Source organism: Mus caroli, chromosome 19 (genome assembly GCF_900094665.2).
Source record: "Mus caroli chromosome 19, CAROLI_EIJ_v1.1, whole genome shotgun sequence".
NCBI lineage: Eukaryota > Metazoa > Chordata > Mammalia > Rodentia > Muridae > Mus > Mus caroli.
The window spans coordinates 37669736-37680666 of record NC_034588.1 but is presented as its reverse complement, the minus strand read 5'-3'; the positions used below and the strand labels follow the sequence as shown (position 1 = coordinate 37680666).

The following is a 10931-nucleotide window of genomic DNA, read 5'->3' as shown; positions in this document are numbered from 1 at the left end:
GGGGGGGGGGGGGCTCATGTCTCGAGGAGTGTAGCAGAACTGTCTAGATGGGGTCAGAGGCAGGTGTGGGATTTCACTGTGCTTGGGATACCCCTACACCTGACATATTGCACTGGGTGTGATGAGAGGGGAAGACATGGAGGGGAGTTAGGAGGCATCTGCCTGATGCCATGTGTTGGGAAATCACTAGGCTTGTTCTCAGCTGACTTTTGAGTGTATCCTGACTTTATTTGAAAATGGCAAGCTTTCGGCAAGGCAACTAACTCCTGACTCCACACAGCATAGGGTCGCCTTTTCCCCACTCCTAAGTGACCTTGACCTTGCACAAAGAATTACCCATCACATTTTAAATGACCACTGCTGCGACCTCAGTGACAAGAACTGTCCATTTCATGTCTTAGTTCTCTAAGAAGAAGAAGCTAATCCGTGGCTTAATGTAAATGAGCAGAAAGCCCCCAAGAGCCATCCAGATATAATTGATTATTCAGCTTTTCCTTGTACCTCAGAAGTGGCAGGGTGACTCTGGCCATCTGCTGAAAACAGGGACTACCTAAGGTTTGGGACAAACAGGAAGTAGTGCTCAGTCAGAAACTTATCCAACCTGGCAACACACCTGATCATAAAAGAGAGCTACTGGAAGGGATTTGCATGCCCAATAAGGTTTCACTACCGAAGTTTACACAACGCACAGTAATCAGCCAGGCTGGCTGACTCCCTGGATCACATGACCTCGTAGAAACATGAAACTTGGCGATGCGCTCCAGCGAGTTTTACTTCCCCTGTGCAGGGGTGTTTGCCAGCAGCCTGCGGGTTGCTCGCAGAAGTCAGTTCCAGTGGCTTGAACTCTTGAGGCCAGAGCCTTACCATGCTGCTCCCCAGGAAGTCCAGGAGCTGCTGACATCCCCCTGGACAGCAACACATCCTCTCTCAAGAAAATGGACAAGCTGAATAAGTTAACTGTCCCTGCCAGCCAGAAGCTGAGGTAAGAGTTTCCCTTCGGATCCTTATTCTTCTTCTTTGCCCTCTAGGGCTCCTCCAGCACTCAGAGGCACCAAAACCATGGGATACTTGACCAGTGCCAATCGGTTAGCAATGGCTAAAAGGAAGTAGATCGGCTTTTTAAAGAAACGTGTAGGAGGAGTGAAGGAACCTGCTTTAGCTGGTTTTTGCCAGGGATGGGACAAAGAGTGAAGCTCTGGGAAGGAAGAAGATAGAAAATTTGATTGCCCACATGCTAGCAACAGCCAGCTTTCTGAGTCTGAGGAGGGGCTCGTCCACGGTGTGAAGAGCATTTGTGGTCACTGTCGGTTACTGTCTCTTGTTTGTTTTGTGGGTGTTCACCCTAAGTTTATTGGGGGAAACTACACGTCTCTCCAGTACCCTCATGACTATCTATTTTAGAAAGTGCTTAAGGGCCAGTCAGATGGCTCACTGGATAAAGTGCTGAATGTGCAGGTCTGATGACCTAAGTTCCATGCCCACAACCCAGATAAAAAAACGGAAAGAGAAGCAACTCCACAAAGCTGTCCTTGGACTCCACAGTCACTGCCAGCCTGGCACATGCATGCCCTGACACATCATGGCCACACACATTTCACACACACACACACACACACACACACACACTGATAATAACAATAACCGTTTTAAAAACAGCTTTGGCAACTTAAAGAAATCTATACTAAGAAAGACTAAGCCAGCAGTGGCCTAAGGCATACATACGTCAAGAGACCACGCAAAGATGACTTCCCAGGTTTTGAGTTTGAAGAGCGTTGTCTTCTGAAGTGGGGCTGATGACTCTCAGAGGCTGGAACTTTCAAATGTTCAAGGGTGCGTTATATTCCACGTGCAGGCTGGAACTTTGGACTTTCATGAGGTCATACTTAGGGGCTGGAGCACTGGAGATTCTGAGACAAATGACAAGAAAAGACATGGAGTTGGTAGAAGGACAGTCTTTCACGGTGGTGGCACCTGGGTCTTCTCACTCTGAGGGGTTTGGTGAGAGGCAGACTGAGAGGTACTAAGGGGTCCAGACCAGTGGGCAGCATCAGCTGGTCAGCCATTTTATAGAGGATACCCAGGAGAGCCACAGAGCCTTTAACATGGAAGTCAGAAGGTCCCACAGGCACCCTACGTCTTTTGCTGTGCATCTCACGGAAGGGAGGGGTAGAGCAGACGTAGTAGAAATAATAAGGGGGCCACAAAGTGGAGAAGAGGATTGGAGTAGCAGAGACATCTTCATGAAGATGATGCTTCAAGAATTAAGCTTTTGAGAGGCAGCTGAGAAAACAGATGGAGAACTGAGGGAAACGGGTTACATGCTGAGGGGGCTGTAACCTCACACGTACAGGCTGATGGGAGTGCAGTCTCAAATGTGGGCTGGTGAGAAAAGTCCTGCCCAGCAGAGGCCACAGAGTGGAACGTATGGGGTGAGAGGGCCCTGGGAAATTGGTCCTGTCTAATGGGGCCAGCTGGAAAAGAGCTACTTGGGGGGGGGGGGTCTAACCATACAGAGTTGGGTAGCGGCTGTGCTGTTAGAGAGTGACCAGGACGGATTGCATAGGGGAAGCTGAAGGCGCAGATTCTGGGGGTGCTGGGGATATAAGTCTCCTAAGCATCTAGAGTTAAAGGCACAGCATTGAGAAGGGACAAGCAGGGAGAAGTCAGAAGACCTGGCAGAGAACTGACAGGATCTCCTGTCGAGGCTGCTCTGAGCAGAGGTCCCATCGGTCCCTAACCTAAAGCCTCTCAAACGCTCAGAACGTGCTCCAGGGAACCTAGATGAGGATCGAAATAAAGAGAGCAATAGAATTTTAATCACTTTACGATCCCTCCCGGTGAGACAAAATTCCGTCTAACCATGGAGTGGGTGGTGGGCATTATGTAATTATATTACAGGCGAGAAGGCCACAATTATATTGCAGTTAATCACATGCTACGTCTATCCGCTGAGAGCAAAGCATCATTTCCCCACCCCCCTATCTCCCCCCCCCACCCCCGCACCTGGTTACTAAGTTGTCTGCACAGACTTGGCCCGTTTTTTTTTTTTTTTTTTTTTTTTTTTTTTTTTTTTTATGAAATGTGCAGTCAGCGTGGACCTTTGCAAAGAAATGCAACTGTAAACAAAACAACTCAAAAAAAAAAAAAAACCACCTCAAATATTTTCTGTAAATACTGGACACGGTGAGAAGTCAGCAGGGGAGAGTTGGGCAGCAGCTGTGCTGTTAGAAAGTGACCAGGACCGATTGCATAGGGGAAGCTGAAGGCGCAGATGCTGGGGGTGCTGGGGACTTCAGGATCCTGAGCATCCAGAGTTACAGGCACTGAAGTGAAAAGGGAGACTGCGTGCCCTCCCCTGACTGGCCAATAGCAGTTTAGAAGGTTGCCCAGAGAGTTACTTGGCTCCAGATTGCAACGTAAATGCAGAAGGATATTTGGATTCTTGCAAATTCATCAAGGCTTATAGAGGAATGTGATCAAAGCAAAGCCAAGCAAACAGCAAATGATACAACAAAGCCATGGAGTGAGTATTCTGTTCACGAAAGGGGTGCGGTGGGATGACCGGGATCCAGGGGCTGCATATCCAGGTCTGAAGAAAGACTGGGAGCAGAGGGGATGAAGAGGAAGAGAAGAGAGTGAACCAAGGAAACAAAGGCAGGCGGGATTGGGGGTGTGGGTAGGGGATCCTCAGTGTGAAGGACGGAAGTCTCCCATGCCCCCCCCCCCGGAGGTGCTCACCAACACATCTTCCATGTACCAGAACTGAGGCAGTAGAGGTGGCCAGGAGAATATGGGGACATGTCTTTGTTAATATAAATTCCCAGACTTTCATTACTTTGGACTTGGGTCTTTGCCAGGACTTCCCTTTGCGTTTTAGAAGGTAGTGACATCATCACGAACTCGCCTGAGACCTAGGTTCTCAATTCTTCAACATCGAATGTCCGTAGGCTCACACAAGTGGCACACATTGCTGTGTGAGCATTTGGGGATCTACAGAGCTCTGGCAGCGGTGCTCTTCGGTGCTCTTCCCGTTACTGTTACTAACTTGAAAATGAAATGTTACATTTTAAACAGCTTCCCCACCTGTGCTTGTGCATTTCCCTCTGTAAGGCACATGAACGCATGCCCATTTGTTGGCGTCAGTGGAGAATGTCTTTGACATAAGGCCGGTCAAGCCACGCTTCGTCAAACTTTCTCTTATTGGATAGAAGATATAGTATTGGTTTTGATCAGACAAAGTAAGGTGTTTGGTTTTTTTTTTTTTTTTGTGACATTAGGCGAGTTTACTTAATTTCCTCATCCCCAGTCTCTTCCCCTGTAAGACAACAAAAGTTATAATAATAACACCAATGCCATAGAGCTATTGTAGGAATTAAATCAATTGTCGAATGAAGCAACTGGCATTATGACCCTGGCACCATAATTACTGGGTCTAAAAAAAAATTAGTTATTAATGTAGCCATCATGATCATTCTTATTAACTGTTCTGGATAACAGAAGGCTTTATGCTGGCCCCTGGCTCATCTCCTGTTGGTCTCGTTTATTCTTTCTGTGTAGGACATGTTTGTTATTGAGTCTGGCATCTGCAGCATTTAGCTTTGCATGAATTGTGGACAGGACACACATGTCTCTCAGGCCTCGTCTAAGTTAACAGTGAAACTGCTGGGGACAGAAGACTCTGTCACAGATGTCCAGGCCTTGCTGCCTAGGGTCTTACCTTGGGATTTTCTCTGACAGACTCTGGGATATTGCTCTCTCTTCATGTCCTGGAATTTTCCATTTAGGGGTTTTCAGTTCCTTGACTTTCCACATTAAGTTCTTTAGAAACCAATCCAGCTTTCTTTCACACTTCCACCCCTCCCTCCCTCCCTCCTCTCTGGCTCTCCCTGTTTCTGACAATGGTTTCGTGAGCAGCCCTAATTCTGACTCATCCTCCTTGCACTGCCCTTCTGCCTACTCACCTGCCACACCCTGCGGTCTTTATTTCACTTCTATCTGTGTTCTCTTCTTCCACACCATAGCATCCTGAGTTTTCCACAGTGCCTGATCTACATCCTTCCACAAAGGGGTGATTTAGTCTAACAACTCCCAAGGCTCTCTGTAGCCCTGAGCTCTGTGACCCTGTAAGCATGGGGGGGGGGGGCATTTCTGACACACATCTTACATTTTTTTCTAAGCTACTGTGTTCTCCCTTGAGCCTCGAGAAATACTTCTGATGTATTCAGAAGAAGGATGGGGCTGACTCCAAAAGTCTGCTCTCTGTTGCCAGCTACCAGCCTCGGGTCCCCAGAGAAGTGAGGTGTTACGTCTCAAGCATGAAAAGAACAGACTAAGAAGATTCGGGGCTGAACCCACACACTCGCTATCTATCCTTTAAAGTCTTCTTAGTCGCATATGCAAATCTCCAGCAGTGTTTTTGAGACACAGCTTTGCAAGGATCCTCCGTCAGCCAGTGTGGCATCCCTAAGACTCTCTCCTTCTGAGCACCCATCAGGCTAGAGGAGTAGATTTTGAGAGTTCAACTTTTTATTTCTGTCAGAGTTTTATCTGGCACTATTATAAATCCATTCCATATCTCCCCTCCCCCTGTAAAATGACTCCTTGCTTTGATCTTATCAAGGTCTCTGGAAATGGTTTCTCTGATTTTATGTGAAGGATCCAGGTCTACCTTGCCTTAAGTGGGGTGTTCAAGGTTGGTGGCTGATCCTAGATCCTACCTCTGAGAAGCTTCAAGGCTCCTGCCCTCTGTAAACAGAGCCTCAATGGAGCCTTTAAGCCTGCTCCACTGGAATGTCACAGGTGCCTCTCTCAGACACCTGTAACTCTGGGCTGATAATTATATCTCAGTGGCTCCTCTTTGTGTTCCTGTATTTCCTCTTTTTCATTCTGACAAAATGCATGCAGCATAAAAGTCACCATCTTAACCCCTTTCGAGTGTACAGTACAGTAGCATTGGGTGCTTTCATCACCTTGTGCAGCTGCCATCACCATCCATCCCCAGGACTCTTTGGTTTGCAAAACGGGAACTCTGCTTGCTGAGCAGTAGGTTCTCACTGCCCTCCCACTCGGAAACCACAGTCTACTTTATGTCTCCTCTGGGAACCTCAGATACCTGGAATCATGCCCTGTTTGTCTTTCTGTGCTCGACTTACTTTGCTTAGTTTAATGCTCAAGATTCACACGTGCTGCGTCGGGACATCATGTTTTAATTTCCCTTGTTTGTGGGCAAGTGGCACTTGGCTCCTTCAGGGGTAGCCTTGCTTCTCTTGGCTTGCCAGGTTGGATAATGATGCTTAAAGACTCAGGGATGGAATTACTCTTCTCATCTTACAGCCTCGCTGAATTTCCTAGGTCCCTAGGAACTCGGAATTCTAGGGACCAGTACACATTTGGTGTGGAGGGTTGGGAGGGTAGGGAAGGAAATGATATCCATCACTCCAGAGCTGTAGCCTGAGAGGGGGCGAAATTCCATCCCTCCTCTCAAGGGTCCCTCCAAGAGAGTGGGAATACCTAGTAGGTGACACTGGGGCTGTCTTCTAAGTCTCACATGCCCTCTACGCTCCCCAACTCCATGTGAAGCAGCAGCCTCTGTGCTTGCTGATGCTGGGTCTCAGGGATGTGCAGCTACTAAGAAACCTTCTTTTGGGGAATGCTTCTAGACAGTGTATTGAGCCTCTTTATTAGTGGTACATTTTCTGTCTTCTGGTCTCCGTCCACCAGTATATTAGCCACTTCTCTCATCATTATGACAAGAGTACCCGACAGAACAACTTCAGTGAGATTACCTTAGTTTTGTTCACAACTCAATCATCGTGGGGAGGGCATGGCTTGGTCAACAACACTGGGCACCTGCAGCATGGCTTGGATACGTCTCGGAAGATCAGGAAGCAACGAGTTTGGGATAGAACCAAGAATAGATATTACCTTCAAGGTCTGCCCCTAGATACCTGCTTCTGTTGGCTAAGCCATGGTCCCCAAAGTTCCACAGCCTTCCAAGACATCATCAAACACATGAGCCTATGGGTCCTTTGTCATGTAAACCATGATAACTGGAGTGTGTTTGTCTTTCTCTCTACTGTCCCAAATCTTATTCCACAGCTGAGAAGTGTTTGCTTCCTGAGGCATCCTCTCCGGGCCCCTGTCCCATTCACCTGACCCATGCTGTTGGCTTGTCTTTACCTCCTCTCTGAAACAGTACACTGGCAGCTATGCTTGCAGCCTTAGACTTCATTCTGGTGTTCTCACAACTCTCCATGACAATGGAGTAGGCCTTTAAAATGCCATGTGCTCATCAATGCCCATTTCTAAAGCAAAGAAGCCAGGGTAAGAACACTGGGTGTCTTCTTGCTGGGCTACACTTCTCTGTTGGTCACTTGCCTGCTGAAGGGACCTCAGTAATGCAGGAGCATCTCTGCCTCCAAGAAATGGGGTCTCTGGGGTCCCCAGACCTTCTTCGGACTTCTCTCCCTCATACAAAGAAAGCAGGATACAGGCAGCCAGGCTACTGATCTTCCTTGGGTGCATGGCCACACACACTGAAAGACCCACATGTAGTTTAACCTTCTGTTGGCATTGGCCTTAGTAACTTCAATGAGAGGTCTTGTCATTTTACACTGGACCCTGGAAATATGCAGCCAATGCTGATCAAAGTGTCTACGTTGTAGTATGCCTGCTTGCCTATGTAAATATGTGGTGTCTACAAAGAAGCACTGAGGCCCACTTTTTTGGACATGAGAGACATCTCCCAAGTCCCTTCATATCTCAAGTAGGAGAGCTGAGACCAGAAAGACAAAGCCATGCGTACAGGTCAGTGCCAATAAACCCACCTCTAACACTTACACTTCCGTGCTGCCTTGGATGAAGACTTGGGGAAGTACAACATCCTTTCTCCCCTCCCCTCTCCCTGAGCGATGTACTGGCTAACAGAGTGTTCTAGCTTAGACAGTGCTCTATACGTACCCTAGTCAACTAGTTTAAGAAGCTAAAAAGGATGGACTGGAGAGTCAGCTCAGTGGTTAAGAGCTCTTGTGGTTGTGAAGGACTGGGGTTTGATTCCCATCTCCCACATTGGAGGCTTACCATCTCCTCAGGCACAAGGCACATACATAGTGCACAGACATATAGATGGATATGCAGGCAACACACACATAAAATAATAAAAATTGAAAATAAATTAAAAGGAGACTGCTTACTTGTCAGAAACCTCCAGGGGGCTAGATGTGGGTATAGTTCTAGTCATCGCAAATTTTCAAGCCTAAACTTGAATCCCACTGACTCAGCTTGAGAGGTATCATACACTGATGTGTTTTACAGTGGCTGAGCCGGCAGTGCTTCCCATTGTCTGTGGGTAAGTTATAATTACAAAGAGCATAGCTGGCCTTACCTGCAGGCTGGGCATGCATCACCAGTGCAGTATAATTTAGGAGGCACCCTGGGAAAGTGTCTTTGCTATGATGGAAAGAGAGTTCCTGTTGGTTGGAATCAGGCAGACCCAGGTCTGGCTGCCTGCTCTGCACTAATTAGCTCACAGTCTTTGAAAGGGGCACTAAATCCATTTAACCTTGGCTCATTCATCTGGAAGATAGAAGTAATACTACGTACTAATAAAATACACAGTGTATAACAGGGGCACTGTAACAATGAATAAAAAACCAATTGTGAGAATATCCTTTTCCTACAAATAAGCATTGGCTTCAACTTCCTTGATGCACAAATTATGTCCTTAGAGCTGTCCACAGTATTTTGAGGCTCTGCTTCACAATCACATCACTAAGTGTAGTAGTTATGGACCCTCGCTGTTCCCACACCAGCACCAGCCAGGAACCATTGCTCTGAGAGCTAGCGTGGACCCAGAAGCAGATGCTATGCCCCTGCCTCCGGCTCAGAGATTATTTGGTCAACAAGGTTTGTGAGTTGAATGAGCAGAACACTGCTGTGGATAAGGAGGTCAGTGGTGAAGACATCCCCAAGGGAACAGAGTTCCCAGTAGGAGGCTATGCCTATGGGTGTTAGAACAGAAATTGAGGGATCTAGGCTTAGACATAGAATGAATGTCTTCCTATGGCCCCACACATACTTTAAGCCAGTAGTTCTCAACCTGTGGGTTGTGATCCCTTTTGGAGGTGGGAGGGGTTGAATGACCCTTTCACAGGGTTGCCTAGACCATTGGGAAAACACAGATATTTACATTATGATCTATAGCAGTAGCAAAATTACAGTTATGAAGTAGCAACAATGGTTGAGGGTCATCACAGAGTGAAAAACTGTATTAAAAGGTTGCAGCATTAGGAAGATTGAGGACTACTGCTTTAAACTATCTGAGAGCTGTAGTCCTCTGTACTCAAAAGGTCAAGGCAGAAGAAGTCGCAGGTTCAAGGCCAACCTGGGCAACTTAGAAAGACCCTGTTTCAAAATAAAAAATGAAAGGAGGAACTGGAGATATAGCTTAGTGATAGAGTACTTACCTAGCATGAATGACCCTTGACCCTTGGCCCTTGACCCTTGACCCAATCTCTACTACTGAAAACAACAATAAAACAAAACCTATACTTGGTTCAGGTGTAAAAATATGTAGCAAGAAGAATAAAGTTTGTTTTTAGGTACAAAAAATTGCACATATGTACACACACACACACACATATATATATGTATACACACACATAATACACATAGACACACACAAAGAAGGAGACAACAAATAATTTATTTTTATGTGCTAGAGTCAAGCACTTACAGGAGAATATACTTTCTTTAAAAATTGTAATTTTGTTCATGTGTTTTGCCTCCATGTATACCTGTGTATCATTTGCATGCCTAGTGCCCAAGGAAGCAAGAGAGGGTATCAGATCCAATGGAACTAGAACTACAGATCACTATGAGCATCCATGGGGGTAGTGGAATTGAACCTGCATCCTGTAGAAGAGTAGCCATTGCTCTTTACCATAGAGTCATCTCTCAACTTCTGATAAATCTATTTTCAAAGAATAAATGGAAAGCCAAACATGGCGACACACACCTGTAAGGCCAACACTAGACAGGCTGAGGCAACGAGGCAGACAGAGTTCAAGGTCATCATGACCTACATAGTCAATTCCAGGCCAGCTTGGGTTTTATGAGGTCTTGTCTCAACAAAGCTAAACAAAACAACTGAAATACAGAAAAGAAAATGGAAAGTGGAATGCTAAGTTCTTAGAAAGCCACATTCTACATACATGTGATTTGTAAAGGTTTTAGTTTAATCATATATTAATTGTATTAAGTAATGGGAGAATTTCTGGCTCAACAGCATATCCACATTCAAGGATCTCTCAGTTGCCATGCCAACCACAGATCGTTGGGCCTGTATGCCTAGTGCTATATTTTAGGGTGAATGTTGTCATATCTTAAAATGATGACAGCACTGCGGGGGATGAGGACTGTGGAACAGCCTTGCCTAGAAAGTGCTAGGCCCTGCATCTGATCCTACATCACACACTCACACACAGTCTTGTACAATCACATACAGCCTCATACAGTCACACAAACATACACACACACACACACACACACACACAAGCTATTCATTTAATACCCCAAAAGTAAGTTGAAGAAAATGATATGCTTTAAAACTGTTACTGACTGTTCTGTGCACCTGGATGGTGGCAGTGGTTGTATGACCTTGTGAGTTTTCTAAACATTGCCATAGAAATGGTGAAATCTGCATTGTGTGTGTTTTGCTACAATCAAAAGCTTGTATGGGCCAGAGAGACAGCTCAGTAAGTCTTGTGCGCGCCCGCCTCGCCAGCAAGAACGAAGCTGCAACAGGATCCTTCTGCACACGTTTATTGGGAGAGCTTGATTGCAGAGGTGAAGAGACCCCAAGCCCAGAACTGGTGCTGCTTATATAGGCCTAGGAGAGGCATGTCTCACACCCGGATTGGTTGTGCTTGGGT

The 10931-nt window shown here is 46.3% G+C and overlaps 1 protein-coding gene across 1 annotated transcript in view; it reads left to right on the top strand.

The window, feature by feature from the left end:
• Nucleotides 1-457: 457 nt before the first annotated feature.
• The window catches only part of Blnk (B cell linker), a 65302-nt gene continuing 54828 nt past the window's right edge, over nt 458-10931 (top strand). Inside the window, exon 1 of the mRNA XM_021152187.1 lies at nt 458-982. Within this exon, the coding sequence (XP_021007846.1) occupies nt 936-982 (47 nt within the window). The 5' untranslated portion in view covers nt 458-935. The remainder of the gene's footprint in view (nt 983-10931) is intronic.